This window comes from Mus pahari, chromosome 7 (genome assembly GCF_900095145.1).
Source record: "Mus pahari chromosome 7, PAHARI_EIJ_v1.1, whole genome shotgun sequence".
Classification (NCBI taxonomy): Eukaryota; Metazoa; Chordata; class Mammalia; order Rodentia; family Muridae; genus Mus; species Mus pahari.
The window spans coordinates 65,511,197-65,527,989 of record NC_034596.1 but is presented as its reverse complement, the minus strand read 5'-3'; the positions used below and the strand labels follow the sequence as shown (position 1 = coordinate 65,527,989).

The following is a 16,793-nucleotide window of genomic DNA, read 5'->3' as shown; positions in this document are numbered from 1 at the left end:
TAGCCTGTGGAAGCATGCAGGGCTAGCCTGTGGAAGCATTTAGCTAGCAGTGCTTCTGAGTTCTGTCTTCTGTTAATGAAGAGTGCTATCTAGGTTCAAAGAAGACTTCCCAAGAAGGAAGCAACTTTGAAACCACCGACCTCTTGACACTTGAGTCAGTCCTTTGTAGATCACGTCAGAGCCCATCAGACTTTGTATTGATGTCTGTTTTACCAATGATCATTTTGAACCTTTAAAAACAAAATCCAAATCCAAGAGTATCATTTTCTTCCTATCTACATACACATAAGCTTGAAAAGTGTTCACTGAGTATTGTCATTAGGTAGGCAGGAAACCTGTCTCAGGACAGAAGTGACATGTCAGGTTGCTAATAAGTTTTAATGCTCCAATTCTCTGTTCAGGACTGGGTCTCAGAAACAGCTCCCCATCTCTCAGGGCTCCGGGGCCAGCAGAGAAGGCTCTCCTGGGACAAACTGGACCATCTGATGAATGAGGAACCGCAGCTGCTTTGTCAGGAAAGCAAGAGACTCCACTCTGTGGTACAGAACACCCAAGCAGACCTCACCCACTCCCGGGAGAAGGTAACTCAAAAGCAGCATGTTGTTGAAATGACTAATTAGATATGAAAATGAGCTGTTTGATATGGTCTTAGAATAGATTGGAGTACCTTGTAATGGCAGACTTATTTTGAGATGAATAAATTTTCATTTACTTACATATAAGTTTATATATTTAAACTATTCTTATTTTGTATAAGCAATTGTATATTAAAATACATCTATGACTTTGGACCTCATATTAAAGTACCAACTGGTAGAAATTATGATATGCATATATTCCTCATTCAAACTGGTTAGCTGCCCAGACCAATAATAACAAAATGGCAAAATCAGGCTCCGATCTTAAGGGTCAGGCTAACTCTTTGGAAGAGAGAACTCAGTGCCCCTTTGTAGAGACTTAGCATTTCAAGGCCTGGATAATTTTAAAAGTTTCTGATCCCCATGCAGCTGACACGTGTTTACCTGTGCTGTGTTGCCAACCCCTTAACCTGTGCCTCAGCACTTCTGCTGCAGAATTCCCAGCGTCATGAATTTTTCTTGAGGACACCTACTGCATGCAGAAGAATCTGTCGCTACTGTACCTACAGTGGGGAGAGGACAGCCTTGGTCCCTGTCCTTATGGGATTGGCAGAGGCAGATGTGTGGGTCCAGCAGCAGTCTCTACCAGGGTCAACCTGAGTCACCTCTAAACGCCCTGCCCGTAACAGAGCCATAGATCCTAGGACTGCTGCTCCATTTGTTCCACAGCTCCTTCACACTCACTCTGGGCTCCTGGAGACCAAGAAATCTCCTCAGTGTGCCATTGACGTTGAGTTTGTTAGCTCAACCAGGTTTATCTGGAAAGGATGTTTAAAAATAATAATTTAAAAAAAAAAAAAAGGCTTCAGAATTCAGAGTCTAGGTCTTGCTAGACTCTTGCCCAGGTTGATTTGAACTTAGGGGCTCAAATGATTCCCCTGCCTCAGTCTCCCTGGTAACTGGGACCTCAGCCCTCTACCACCCCGACCAGCTAAAAGGTGCTTTTTAAAACCATGAAACCCAAGTAGTAAATAAAACGCTCCTTGTTTGCCGTTTGCTTCTCTGGATGGACGGCTATATAGGCATCTCTTCCTTATTCTTACTAGGTCCGCCAACTGGAATCCAACCTTCTTCCCACAAAACACCAAAAACAACTCGACCAACCATGTACTGTGAAGTCCATAGAACAAGAGAAACTGACCTTAAAGAGAGAGAGTGAACAGGCTCAGAGAGAACGGTCTCCTGCCAGTCAGAAGGTGGGGTTTTCAAGGATAATGATGTACTTGTGTTCTGACCAGTGCATTTCCAGTGTCTGTTTCTTGTCAGGAACGACTGCTTTGAGCCTTCCTCAGATCCTGTGATGCCTTCACAATCTTGCCAAAACAGTATCATCATTCTTTTTATTGAATAAAGACTTTTTTCTTTAAAAAACGAGAACAATGTAAGCTTTTGGGGAGAAGACAGTTCACACACACACACACACACACACACACACACATCACCTTAAAAGAATTCATTTTAAATTATATATTTGTTTGTGGGTATGTGCACATGAGTGTAGAAGCCACAAAAGAAGGTGTCAGATCCTCTGGAACTGGGGTTCTTGGCTGTGGTAAGGCACACAATGTGGTTTCTAGGAATTCAGAATATCTAGAAGATCAGTATGTGCTCCTAACCACTTAGCAATCTCTCTAGCCCCAAAATCTAGTTTTTAAAAGCAATACCAAAGGTAAACAAACAAAACAAACAACACAAAGACTTTTTGAAAGTTTGAAGGTTTTGTTAAGAAGGAGTGACAGAAGTGGAGGGCACGGCTATCTATTAATAAGAGGAGAAAGCAGAGTGGCCCACAGGGCATGCCAAGGGAATGGGACTGGCAGAGCTCCTCTCAGGGGATTAAAGAACTGGAAAATTCCTTACCTCCCAGTTAATGTTTGATAAGCATTTGGAAAGAAATGTGCATCTGAATAGAAAGAATCCATAAAGAAAAGCTTTTAATTTTTATCTTCACTTTTATTTAGGAAATTAAATGTGTTAGAGCAAAAAGGAAGTTTCTGAAAAATGGAGATTACTAATAAAACCCTAGTGGAAAACAAACGTCAGCAGTCAGAGATGGTGTGAGATTGTATGTGGAGCAAGCGGGGACAGTGCTGACGCAGGGGAGTGGGAGGGGCTGTGTTTTCTTGAGTAGTTTTTCCAACTAAGTATGTGCTTGGAACTGATGTGCGGCGCCACTTGTGAGCTCAGCTCCTTTACTGTAGGGTAATGTGTATTTCTTACAGTAGGTGGCAGAGAAGTTTAAAGCCAGCAGCTTTAGAAAAACCTGGTCTTTGTGAGACATGGTGGTTAGATCCAGATTGCTTAAATGCCAGCTGGGCACTGATGAGCACAGAATTGTTGTTTCTTGGTTTTCTCTGCAGAGTCATCTTGGCTTTCCTCCAAGACTAGAGGTCTCTAAGGCAAATTTGTCAAAATAAAAGGGAGCTACTCGTTTTTTAAGTTTTCGTTAGCTTGTTTGCTTTTTACAGGTGAATCAGATGGGTTCCCTTGAGCGAGAATTAGAAACAATCCATTTGGAAAATGAAGGTCTGAAGAAGAAACAGGTGAGACTGGACGAGAAGCTAATGGAGGTTAGTAAATGATCTAAACTGTGGAGACTACCTACGAGCCACTTCTCAGGAGCGAACAGACACGGCACTGACGTCCTCCTGGGAACGTCTAGTCACCAGGCTTGATTCTTTGGTCTATCTTCCCAAAAGGAACACACATGTTTGCTTAGTTACAGTCATAGGTGTCCATGATGCTTTGCAGAATGAAGAATAACTTTAACCCCAAATGTAAAAATCTGTATAAATCAATACTTGTGGAGCACAGGGACTCTGCCCGATATTGCCTGAGGGGCCCAGAGCTCTCTCCTCACTGGTACTGATGTAACCGCTTCCTGATGTATCCTATCCTGCACTATTTTATGATGGAATCTCTCTTCCACTACCTGTCCAGCTGTATGTAGAACTCTGAGAGCATCTGCATTTAGGTTCTTCTCAGGAACTGTCAGCTTCTTTCTTCTTCTTTTTTAAAAAAAGATTTATTTACTTACTTTATGTATGTGAGCACACTGTAGCTATCTTCAGACACACCAGAAGAGGGCACCGAATCCCATTACAGATGGTTGTGAGCCACCATGTGGTTGCTGGGAATTGAACTCAGGACCTCTGGAAGAGCAGTCAGGGCTCTTAGCTGCTGAGCCATCTCTCCAGGCCAGGAACTGCCATCTTCCGCTGATAGCGCTCAGTGGTAGAGGACTTCCCTCGCATGTGTGAAGCCTTGGTTGGATTCCCAGAGATCAAAAAGCAAACACATGGCTGATGGCTGCATTTGTCACTCAGCTATACCTTGCAAAAGGTACAACTGACAAATGTTAGGGTGATTTGGAAAACCAACCAATGTGTGTACACCGGGCCCTGGTAACCAGGGTGCTTTTGTACCCCTACAGGACATGAACAAATGCAGAGCCCTCAGTAAGTGAAGGCTTTACGGAGATATTTTGCTGTGGATCGATAAAAAAATTAATCTAACCTGAGATGAACTATAAAATCTGTATAAGGAAGTGCCCATAGAATGTATCTTGCTATCTTCTTAAAATACTGTGTGCACACATTTTGTTTTGGTTTTTTTTTTTTTTTCAAGTCAGGATTGTAGGAAGGAAGGTTTCAAAGTATTGTCTGTTTGTTTGTTTAATTTTATTTTGGTTTTTCAAGGCAAGGTTTCTTTGTGTAGCCCTGGCTGTCCTGGAACTCAACTCTGTAGACCAGGCTGGCCTAGAACTCAAGAGATCTGCCTGCCTCTGCCTCCCAAGTGCTGGGATCAAAGGCGTGTGCCACCATGCCTGGCAAAGAATTTTCCTTATAAAACTGGATATATGGCAAGGTGACTTAAATGCTTAGCTTTAAAATGTGAAATTTGGGCAAAAGTATCACACTGACATTTAAATGCCCACCGAGGTTTGACAATGTTATGTTCTCTGATTTATCCACCAACGGGAAGATTGATGAAATCAATGCATTCACAACTGTGAGTTCAGCCTGTGCTTTGATGTAGATATGAAATAGTTAAGAGGCTCTAATGAGTAAGCTATTGAAGCTGAGCTCTGGTAAGAACCTGAAGGGTGACAGGGTGTATGCACTTTTTCACTGCTGGACTCGGCCCACATGCTCTACCAGTAAGCTGGGGCTTTGCCTGTTTGCCTTAACCTGGGAAGCCCCCTTCTTCCAGGCCCATTTCTATTATTAACAGGCACCAGCCATTTCCTGCCATTCTTTTTCCCTAGTAGTAAATATTGCTGATAAGGAAAACGAATGTTCCTGGTACCGGAACTGAATACAGGAGAAGCATGAATTTAAACACAGGAAAGAACATTTTATATACTATTCTATGAAACTCCCATTAGGAAGCAAGGCTGAGTTATTAATTCTATAGTTATACATGCTGGACTTTTCCTCCTTCACTTTGCTGAGCCATGTAGCTCAGGCTGTCCTTGAACTTACCACCCATTGGTTTTTAGTCTCTGGGGTGTTCCTGGCACACGTCGCCACATCTAGTTCCAGATTGGATTTTTAACAGGTTTTCTGAGAGAATTCACACCCTGTACAGTTCACATGTTTAAATTATACAGTTGGGCTTGGGGTGTGGTTTTACTTCTTAAACCTTGGGGACATGTATGTAACAACTTTGCAGTTTTACCCATCTTTTTTAGTCTATAATCCAATGGCTTTAGTTAAGTCCATTGTTTCTGAAATCTTTCATCACTCTCAACTCTAACCCGTAAGCAGTAACCGCTCGTCCCACCAGTCTGGTTCAGTCAGGTTGCAGGATGATTGTAGGGGTGGTGAACAGATGCTTCACGGTCTCCTGTACTTACCCGAGGGATCCACGAGTTCCTTCCTCTATGGCAGTCTTCCCACCCATGGGGTTGAAGTATGATGAGCAGGCAAGACGGTGTTCCTGTAGCAGCGTCTTTGGGGTCAGAGACTTTGAGAAAATCTTTCTAGATGATTCCTACCTGATATACACAGTTCCTTGGGAAAAGTCCACCTCGTCTCTACAAACTAGTTTAAGGGGCACATGTGAACACATACCTACTCCTGTGCAATTAACGATAATAAATTAGGCTGAAAAATGGAAGAATTCTGTCTTGAAACTGATTCCCGTTCCTGGGCATTTTTAGCAATACGATAGTTGAATATTAAGTAAGCAATTTATTTTGAACATTCAAAGAAAGATTCACACACTACCTTAGCTGTTCTTTTGTCTGCTGTATCATTTGGCAGCCCAGTTTAGGGGGCTGGACAAAAATGTTTTTCTTCTGTGTGTCCATTCAGCACCGGATTTAATCCCAGGTTCGGTGCTTACTGGATCTGGATTAGAGCAGATGAAGGTGCCACTGCAGAGCTACCGTTTGTAAGGTCCCTTACTGTAAGCTGACATGCAGCAAAGGTGACCTTGGTTGCGTGTGTACTCTTATTCATGTGCACAGTCCCGGGGGGTCTTCCTTATTGTAACTTGCACTTTCTTGCTCTTCCTGGAGCTCCTGTAATCTTCTTTTGTTTTCCTTTTGTCTGTGGCTCTCCTCTGCCTAGAGCTCAGTGGTTGGAAGCAGCAGAGCAGGGCACAGTTCTGTGCCTGAGCTAGCGTGCGAAGGTAGAGCACTCTCTCAGTGAACCTTCACCGCATGGGGACACCTCGACATTGTGTCCGTGCAGTCATTTCTGTTCGTCGTGACAGTTCATACGTGTGTGGACAAGAGCCAGTATTCATTTCCTACTTTGCTTTAAAGTAGACTATGCCTATTTACTTAAGGGGTTTCCTCAATATTTAAAACATTTTGAAGAAAACTCTGTGCCACTGTTAGAAACTTGTGGGTTCATAATCCGCCATACTCTTTATCATAAGTAATATAATATTTTCACATCTTCTACTACTACTACTACTACTACTACTATTTCAAAATGGATATTGACCTACCTCAGAGGCTTGGAATTAAAAACAAAATGGATAGTGGCTCTGAAACTTCCTAACAGTTCATTCTCGTTGAGCTGAGAGGCCCTTTTCCCTTCCCACAGGCCTGGGGGTGCTTCCTCTTGAGTGCAGCTCCTGCTCATGTGTACTGCATGCCTCCCACTGGGCCCTGTGTCTGCTGAATGTGTTGACAGATGAAAAGTAGCATGTCCCATTGGTTAAATTCCTTTTCATTCCTTAAATTTCGTGGGCATGTTGATACACTGTTTCCTTGCTGTTGTCAACCATACTTTTAGTTCTGTTCTGGGTGGTCTGAGCTATGACCTGATGCTCCACACACCTGTCTTGTGGCTATTTAAGGATAACTCCTAATAGATGAACTAAGATAGATGAAGTAATTTTAAGTACAATAATCTTAAAAATGTTAATTTGGGGTCAGAACATACATAGCCAATGAATTATGGATTTCATGGAGATTTGCAAAGAAATCTCCATGATAATAAGGAAAATGGGAAAAACTTAAAGCAAAAGCACTCTCTCCCATCTTCCCAGCTCCTGTCTCACTTTTAACAAAAGGGGGGAAAGGGGGGGAAGGCAGTTGAATGTTCTAGAATAAAAAAATGTAGATATAATTTCAATATGCTATGTATATCATAGACCTCATGCACTTACAGTTACTCAAGAGTGAAGACAGTCTATTCTTTCACATCTTCAAATGTTTAAGAAAGCCTTAATGGAGTATCTCCTAGGAGCAACAAAAGGACTCTTCCCACACACTTCCACCAGGCTTTGTCCTGTTTATGGGATCAGGGACCATGAGGCCAGGAAGGGATAGATCCTGGGCTCAGTACTCGCTGCTTGGCACCTTCCTTGGCAGAAGGCCCTCCACTGACCCAGCTTTGTCCTTGTCCCTCAGATGCAGCCCCTGAGGTCCACTGTGACTCGTAGCCCATCCTCTCACTGGGATCTGCAGTTGCTCCAGCAGCAAACCTGTCCGATGGTGCCCAGGGAGCAGTTTCTGCAGCTTCATCAGCAGCTGCTGCAGGCAGAAAAGAGGAGCCAGCACCTGCAGGAGGAGCTTGACAACAGGACCTCCGAAACCAACATGCCACAGGTACAGGGTGTTCTTCTCCACTGGGAAACTCACGTCATCCCGTCCCCTTTACCTTCATTTGAAAAATAAACCAGTCCAAAGGTGGCGATGAAGAATTCCATCTCCCACCATTGTTCTGCCCCCGAGTGTACGCCCACAGAACCACAGTGCCGGCACTTGCTTTGGTTTTACAGTTTCCTTCCAAGCTCTCTGCTTATAAGTCAGCAGGGCCATATGCTGGGCCTTCTTTGCACACTTGCATATGACGGAGGATCAGGGTTACTTGTGTATAGTACATAGTTGGCCCAACCGTCTTGTCTCAAGCTCAATCCTGGGGTAGGAATCTCTGCTGACAGACATTCTCAGTTCTCCTGTGCAGTGTGGCCCGCCAAGGTCTGAGAAGTCACAGGCAGGGGCTCTTTATAACACCAGTGATGTCGAATATGTAGTTCGTTAGCACCCTATTCTCAGTTATCTAGTTCATTTCACTCAATATTTCAAAGAATCAAATCTGAAAAACTACTTAAGCTCCAAATAGTTGTTCCTCCTTAGTACATAATCTTCATTTTTTCCCTACATTTGTTCTTACCCATATAATTACTAGTGAGAAATAAAAATAAAATGTCTCCTTTGTCAATTCTTTCTAGTTTAGAAATGCTTAAGGCCCAGTTAATATTTGATAAGGAGTTTTCCAGTTTCTTAATCCCCTGAGAGGAGCTTTGCCAGTCACATTAGCTTAGCAGGCTGCACAGTCCACTCTGCTCTCTCCTCTTATTGGTAGATAGCTGTGCTGTGCTGGGCTGTGCTGTGCCATGCTGTGCCATGCTGTGCCACACTGTCCCATGCCATGCCGTGCCGTGCCGCCCACCCATTCTTCTTAACAAAACCTTCAGAAGTCTTTATGTGCTCTAACAGTCCATGTTTTAGCAGCTTTCTGTGTGCCATCCTCACCTCCCATTATTAGAGTCAGCTTTTAAGATGAAGATGGTCAGGGTGGACGGCTCAAGCTCTGCTCCATCTCACCACAGACCACCGCTACTCCCAGCTTTAGGGTGGCACTTTGTAATTAAAAATGGCTACGGTTCAGTATGAAAGGGAAGCTTCAGTTCTTTGTCGTGTCGTTGAAACCTGAAGCCTTGGCCTGTTTTTGAAAGGCTCTCCCAGTGATGTGGCTGAGGTGTACTCATCGCTCTCCCAGACGCACTGTTTTGTAAAGTATGCTTTTCCTAATCTGCCCATCAATATTTGAGAATTAAAAAAAAAAAATCTGTGCCAATAACTCCAGTATTAGACAGAAACTATTAAGAGAATCCTTCAGCCAGAGAAAAGCCTGTTGGTTGTGCAGTAGAATGGCTTCTGGGCTTTTTTCTTTCTCCGGCTGCTGAGCTGACTCTAATTTTCAGAAAACTGCACATTATACAAATCTGCACGGTGCCTGTGATCAGAGTGAGGAGGTTCGTCTGCCTTTGTGTTGCTTAGCTTGCACGTGTAGTGTGACTGTGTGCTTCTAGGAATGTGTTTGTATTGTAAGTGTGTGAACTTAGAAACACCACCCCCCCCATAACCTTGATACCAGGGTGAAGTATGCCACTTGCCTTCTTTCTCTAGGCTTTGCTACCGGAGCAGCGAGCAGTGCACGCAGATTCCTGCAGAAGGATTGGGCACCTCTGAAAGCTGGGCTGCTGTTGATGGCATTTGTTACCACGACAGAGTCTCAAAGGCGCACATGCACACGCATACATGCACACCGCACACAGACATGAGCTGGGACATGTTGGAATCAAGTGCTCTTTTAAATTATTTGCCTGTTACCTTCACTGTTAAAGCCTTCACAGTATTGTCTCTTACTTATGTAGACATGAAAGACTTTGTGATTCAGTCACAAACCTCTGCTTGCTGCAAATCAGCTTATTTATATGGTTTAAAGAGTGGATTTAAGAGTCTTGAAAGGATATATTCTATATATTTTCTAATTCCATATGTTGTTATTTTTAAAGGAAGGTACTACTTTTATATATGGAATTTGAAGAAAATCAGGGTTATTTATACTGTTTTGTATAAGATGTATCATACTTTTGACAGAAAAAAAAGGGAAATTTTGATGCAACAATAAAATAAAATTTAAATGTATGACTGTCTTTGTTTTTCTTCTGCCTTCGCCTTTGTAGCACTCAGTGTCTGTTGAATTACCTGCTACTGTGGTTTTGTTTTGTGTTTTGAAGCAAGCATCAGTCATATGGCTTCAGCTCAGGTTTGAGCAGCCTCTATTCTTTTCAAAAATATGTCTTTTAAAAATACTTAGCTATTACCCAATCTCTAACACCTGAACCACAACAATAATAATTGATAATAGTCTTAAGGACTTGAAGTACCTCCTAAAATGTGAAATTCCTGGTGTGGACATTTTTATAAGCGAGGGTATGAGCAGGGTCGTCTCTCTCAAGGTCGTTTTTGCTTCCCCAACTCGTGTCTCCTCACTCCCACTCTTGTTGTATGAGGAGGAGAGGAAAGGCCTCACCTCTTCTGTCCTGTGGTTTGATCTGGGTTTGAATGTCTGTGAGGAGATATTTTCACCTCTAACCTGCTCTGATGGTAAATGCATCCTCTAGTCCAATGTTTGCGTTACATTGACAAGTCACTGGGAATCAGATGAGTGGGGTAACTGGCAGGAAGAAGTTCAGCGCGATGAAGAAAAAAAACCCTTGGATGGTCACCAGTCATTTCAAAGGAAAGTGAGAGGCATGTGTTGCAGCTGATTGGAAGCATGGGGCAACCCCAAATAACCCAGTGTTTGCAGTGTTCAGAGGCCCACAGGTTCGCAAAGACACAAATCACATTGGAAAGTCAGTCCCCTGCTTTCATTTACTTTGAATAGCCACTATGTTAAAAGTGTACGTGGGTTTCAGTTGGGAGTTCAAGAACTGACCTCAGGGAATGATGAGCCAAGGAGCCTTGTCTCTTCCTGGATTCCTCTATGGGAGTGCTAGCTTTCCAAGGCAGTGTCAATGTGTGCGGTGCCCAGAACTCCCACTACATTAGAAACCTATCCTTTGGTAATGAAGGAGAGCACCGCTGTCCTTTCGCTGTGTGTCTTATGGGGAGAGTCACTACCAGTACCTCTAGTTGGCATGATTTTTCAAATCATAATGTACTTCTTTCTCCCTCTTCTCCTTAGGTAAGCCAGGAACACCTTGTAAATCTCATGGAAGAACGAATGATAGAAGTTGAACAAAAACTAAAGCTGGTGAAAAGACTTCTTCAAGAGAAAGTAAATCAGCTCAAAGAACAAGTAAGCCTCTGCCACTTCTGTCTGTCCTGCCATTCCCAGGCTGTGTGCGTGTGTGCATGTGTGTGTGTGTGTGTGTGTGTGTGTGCGTGTGTGTGCGTGCGTGTGTGTGCGCGCGCGTGTGTGTGCGTGCGTGTGTGTGTGTGTCCGTGCGTGTGCGCGCGTGTGTGTGTGCGCGCGCGCGCGCGTGTGTGCATGTGTGTGTGTGTGTGTGTGCGTGCGTGTGTGTGCATGCATGTGTGCATGCGTGTGTGCATGCGTGTGTGCGTGTGTGTGTGTGTGTGTGTGTGCACGTGCACACACAACCTCAGGTATTCGTCATTGGGAGGTATCCACTGCTGTTTAGAGGACCCGGGTCTCTGATTAGGCTAGGCCCGTCTATTCCTCAGCACAGGGATCCCGCCGTGAACCACTCACTATATCCAGTTTTTGATACAGGAACTGGTTTTCTCATTCTACCACTCCTTTAGCTGAGCTCTCTCTAGCTTCAACATTCCAGGCTTAACTCCAGATTTTGCATCTTTGTATTACTGTTAATTTGTGTTGTTAATCGATTTTAATTCTGCTGGAGATGTCTAGAAAACTTAGGAATCACTTTCATATAAGCCTCAAAATAAGAATTCTGCATTCCACAATTTTTTTCAAAACTCCATTGAGACCATATGAAATTGTCCGCAATTTTATGAATGTATATTTGCTAACAGTAACTCCTACCCAAAGTGCTCCTAATGAGGTTCAGCGGCTCAAACCTAATACAGATTTTTTTAATCTAAGATATGAAATATACATCTTTAAGTAAACAGAAAATGATATATTTGCTTTTTAAAATTGGGTAATAAGTGTAACACTGGCTTTCCTGTTCCCCATACTTTGGGCTGATGAGATGTCTTGGTAGATAAAGGTATTGCTCCCAAGCCCGACAGCCTGAGTTCAGTATCTGGAACCTATGTGGTAGAATGAGAGAATCAGTTCCCATAAGTTGTCCTCTGACTTCCACACATGTATATACACATGCCCCATACACATTAAATAATCAAGCAAATATTTTAAGTATCTTATTGCTATCACCAGGCTCCAAAGCATATGCTTTGTGTGGGGTCTGAACTCCCAATTCTAGACTGTTAAACAACTTGATCTTTTTACCTGCTAATTACAGACATGACCGCTCTGTTTAAAAACTACCCGTGTGTGCGAAAACGAAGCTCCTCCTAGTCAAACTTAGCCCCCCAGGAAACTGAGACTGAGACAAACTGGTTGGGTACAGAGCAGAATTTGCCAGCCCTGGTTTTCTAGATACATAAAACCTAAGAGCATCAATCCCAGGAGCGATGTCTGAATGCAGATGCATGCAAGAACAGTTCCATGCAGAAACGTTCCTTTGCTCTGTATCTTAAACAGAGGAGCAGGGCAGAAAAGCCCATTTGTGAGCATTTGTCCAAGCGATCCTTTGTGTGTTCCTGTGACCAGCACAAGTTGCTATGTGTCACATCCTGTTCTGAGTCTCAGCTGTCAACAAAGTGAAGGCCCTGGGCATGTGGAATGTAAATTCTAGCATGCCTACAAGAAGCCAAGAATTTCTCCAGATGGAAGCTTTAAAAATAAACAAGAGATAACTCTATTTTCAGTATGGGCTCACAAGATCTAGAAGCCTAAAGAGAGCTCCCTGAAGGCTTCTTAAAGCAAATCTAGAAAGCTGGGTAGACAGATGTAGGGGAGGCAGTCTAGGCTGCGGTAGCTTCACAGAATGGGGAAAACACATGGGGTGTGGGCGTCTATAAATGCAAGCCACTGCTAGCCTGTGCTGTCCTAAGAGAAGAGACTAGAAAGGAGAGGAGAATCAGCCAAGGAGAAAGCATTTATTTCTATGCCTAATAGTTTTTGAATCTCGTCCTCTAGGCAATGAAGGGTCATTGAAATGTCTTAGTTGAAAGAGAATTGGGGGAAGGAAGGAATGGTGAGTTATGACATTTCAGTCACAAGTAAGTTCTGAGGTGTAGTATACCTGCTGTTGCCCAAATTGTTAAGACCCTGGAAATGGTAATAAACCAGCCATTCTGTAGCCAAGCGTTATTGTGTTACCTGCTTGAGTCTGCTATACAATGATGAGTATAAGATATGGGAAAGAAGATTGAAGGCAGGGACAGGAGCAAGAATTAAGGTACTAAGAGAGGGTAAACCTTTGGGGGAGGGGTTGGTAGAGAATAGAGGAAAATGAGGTTAAGGGAAGCAATTGCCAAAACAATCCCTGAGCTACATGTTGAAACAGCTTGTATTTATAAATATTACAGGTTGTAGTTTTGAGTGGTAAAGCACATCTGTTAAGAGTGGATGTTAACACAGTTGACATCTCAAAATGCTATGTTGGACAAGCGTTTTTGGTATTTTTAAAAAATGAATAAAGGAATAGCACATATTTAGGTGGGAAAAAATTCATTTTGGAGCCCTTAAAAAATAATCCACTCTTTGTTTTGTAGTATGGCTTTAGTATCAGACTTGATATTTGGGAATACAAACAGAATGAATCCAAATTTCTGTTTGCATATATACTGGTAAAAAATTACTATTATAAAGTGCACAGCTAGCAGAACTGATCTGCCATTATTAAGTAACTTCCCCTATGTTTTAAATTGAGACTAGTTAACAGAAATGGAATCAAGATGTTTCTGGTTCTGTCCTAGCTCTGCAAGAACACAAAAACAGATGCCGTGGTGAAGGATTTGTATGTCGAAAATGCCCAGTTGTTGAAAGCTCTGGAGATGACTGAACAGCGACAGAAGACAGCAGAAAAGAGGAATTTCCTCCTGGAAGAGAAGATTGCCAGCCTCAGTACCATCGTCAGGAACCTGGCACCAGCACCACTGACTTCTATGCCTCCTCTGAGGTCATAGCCAGCCCAAAGGATGCACACCAAAGGATGCACTTGCATTTGTGCACTTTCCTGACACTATTGGAACGTGTTAATAGGTTCTCCGAACCTTCTAACTATAATGGCTTAAAATCAAGCCTACCTGAAGTCGGCCAGCAGTGGAATTGGAGGCTCCAAATGGGTGCTTATTGGGATTCCACAAATCATTATTTAAATTACTCATAAGCACTGAACTTTTAAAGTATGTTCTGGATAGCTAGCAAGAATGAAATTAAGTTAAGAACCTTAAAGTCCCAGTTTTTAATGTTTTTAAACTGCTGTTATCTGTGTATGCAATCCAGGTTCCTTTTAAGTATGATATCTAACTAAAGTGGTTATTATTTTAATTTTTTTTGAAAACATTTAAGTACTGAAATCATTCTGCTTACAATACTTTAGTCTCTTTGAATTAATCGGCTGACTGCAGTTCTGTTCAGAGAAGGCTTGGCCAGTAGCTAGCTGCCCAGTAGCTAGACACCAAGATCAGAGAAGTCCAAGTTCTGCAAAACTCTGACTTCTGATGCCAATTCTTGCTACTCTTGCTGTATAACAGATTCAGGACTTACTCAGCTGCACTCGTAACTAAGGATAAAGCTTTACTTCCTTTAAACGGCCCTTTCTCCTCCTAAAGCTTTTGTTTGGGACCTTGTCTTCTAAAAAAATTGTCAAAACTGTACTCTTAACATTACTGAACTATAGTGAGCCCACAGACAGACTGACCACTTTGGAGTAAAAAGCCACTCTTGGAAGAAGATCACGTGGAGCGGCGTGGATGTAGTTTCGTCTCTCCCAAGCCTTGGAGTTTGTGGACATACCTTTGAGTTTGTATCAAAAGCTCAGGGAACGATTTTTAAACTGTCTTCCTGAACTACTTGCTGCCTGGCCTAGGAACTGTGTACTGAAATTATTCTGCTTACAATACTTTAGTCTCTTTGAATTAATTGGCTGGGTGCAGTTCTGTTCAGAGAAGGCTTGGCCAGAGATGTGTAAACCACACAACCTTTTCTGTCTTATATGTTAACAGCCATAGACTTTTTACTTCTACATTTTAGTGCACTTAATTATCTGAAAGGCCTTGACTGTGGAGTTAAAAACCTGTCTTACTTACGAAGAGTTTTTACTGTTTGTTTAATACAGGTCAAGAATTCAGTACTTCTGACCTTTCGATACCTCATATCTGAACTTATGAATTTCATACTGTGGATAACATTGGCTATCAGGGGTAAAGGGGAGAAATTTCACCCGATGTGAGGAAGGAAATCTTGAGCCAGTTCCACCATGACTCTTTGGGATTCTTTAGGGCCCAACTATCCAGTCCCACCAGCACAGAGCTCCCTCTACCAAGTGTGACGCAGCACACTGTCTGTGCTCCAGTAGTTCACACTGGATTTGCACTACTATGCCTATCAGAAAATTCTGATTTCCCACTGGGGAAAGAATCAATCTTTCCCTATAATCATACATCTAAATATTTGACCACTGGTATTTATGCCTCCTCTAAATCTTTCTACTCAGCTACTTGTATTAGCTTTAGCAGAAAATTGTGGCTAGGCGTAGGCTCAGGTCAGAGGTAAACTGTGTCGTATGAAGTAGTCCTGTAAGACACGTCCAGTTCTGAAGGTTAATGCCACTGGAACTAAACAGTAAGCACATTTCTCCAACAGCTGCCTGCCATGGGGCCTTGTTCGTTGTGCTTCTTAATTTTATTTTATATTATAAAAAGTATAGGTTGGTGTTTCTTATACATTTGTATTTATGTGTACATAAAGAGTTGTACAATGACTGTAAATACGATTTTTGGAAAAGTTTTAGAGTTCATTTATAATTATTTCACCCAAAATCAAAATACTACTTTAGTAAAATGTAAATTTCTTGCTTTACCCCACTTACTAAATGGGGGGAGGAGATCAATATGAGAAATGTCTATAGATATCTTAAACTTATACATTCATGCAGCAGTTTATATTTTAGAAACCTTTTAGTAAAGGAGTTTAACTGCCCATGTAGAATATAGCTTAAAGCTTTAAAAGCATCAAATGTAAAATCCTACAATTATGTGTTGATTCGACTCTCAGACTTTCTTCCCAGTAGCGCTCTCCAAAATCATGAGTTACATGTTTTATGGCCATAGCTACTGGTTTTGGTTTTTGGTTTTTGGTTTCTTTTTTGTTTTTGTTTTTGTTTTTAATCACTGGGTTTAGACTTTAAGTCATTGCTAGGAAGAGCTCCATTGACCCGTCTGATGTTTTCTCATTCTTTAAAGGCCTTACTCTGTTGTTTCCCCTAAGGGGAGAAAGGATTTATTTTATCCAAAGGCCTTTTCTCTTAGAGTAAGTTTGTGAGGGGAGAGAAGTCCATGTGGTTTAGGATGAAGCACAGTCTTTTCATTTGTTTTCAAAAGCTCTAATTCCAGCTAAGCCATTTTAAATGTGAATCCCTCCTTGAAACTGCAATGTGCTATTTGTCTATTTGACCATCAGCATGTTTTATATAAACAGATTATGAAAGACATCTTACAGGTCTGGTGTTTCAGTAATAAATCAATATTCAGGGCAGGTATTGAGAAACTTTTTTTTTTAAAGGCTTCTTGGCAGACTTTTTTTTAACATGTGGAAAATAAATGTGTGATTTCCCCCTTTTACTCCCAGTCACAGGAGTCCAGCGTTAATGGAGTCCTGTTCTGAATGGGTTGCCCGCGATGGTGTAGCGTTTTAGTGAGTCATTAGCCAAAGCCAGAAACCAGGTCAAAGCCTGAGAAGCAGAGCACTCACTACCTGGAAAGCCAGTCGGGAGGGTGTGGCTGCCCCGAAAAGTCAGCCCCCATTTGAACATCTTAGCACAGTGAAGTTCCAGGCAGCTAGACAGCTATTTAATAGCAAATTAAAGTTGTGCTTTTTCATTTTGTTTTTTTTGGAA

The 16,793-nt window shown here is 42.2% G+C and overlaps 1 protein-coding gene across 1 annotated transcript in view; it reads left to right on the top strand.

The window, feature by feature from the left end:
- The window catches only part of Nin (ninein), a 105,731-nt gene extending 89,283 nt beyond the window's left edge, over positions 1 to 16,448 (top strand). Inside the window, exons 25-30 of the mRNA XM_029540541.1 lie at positions 402 to 581; positions 1,685 to 1,834; positions 3,107 to 3,208; positions 7,510 to 7,707; positions 10,862 to 10,975; positions 13,651 to 16,448. Coding sequence (XP_029396401.1) covers positions 402 to 581; positions 1,685 to 1,834; positions 3,107 to 3,208; positions 7,510 to 7,707; positions 10,862 to 10,975; positions 13,651 to 13,860 — 954 coding nt within the window. The 3' untranslated portion in view covers positions 13,861 to 16,448. The remainder of the gene's footprint in view (positions 1 to 401; positions 582 to 1,684; positions 1,835 to 3,106; positions 3,209 to 7,509; positions 7,708 to 10,861; positions 10,976 to 13,650) is intronic.
- Positions 16,449 to 16,793: the final 345 nt, after the last annotated feature.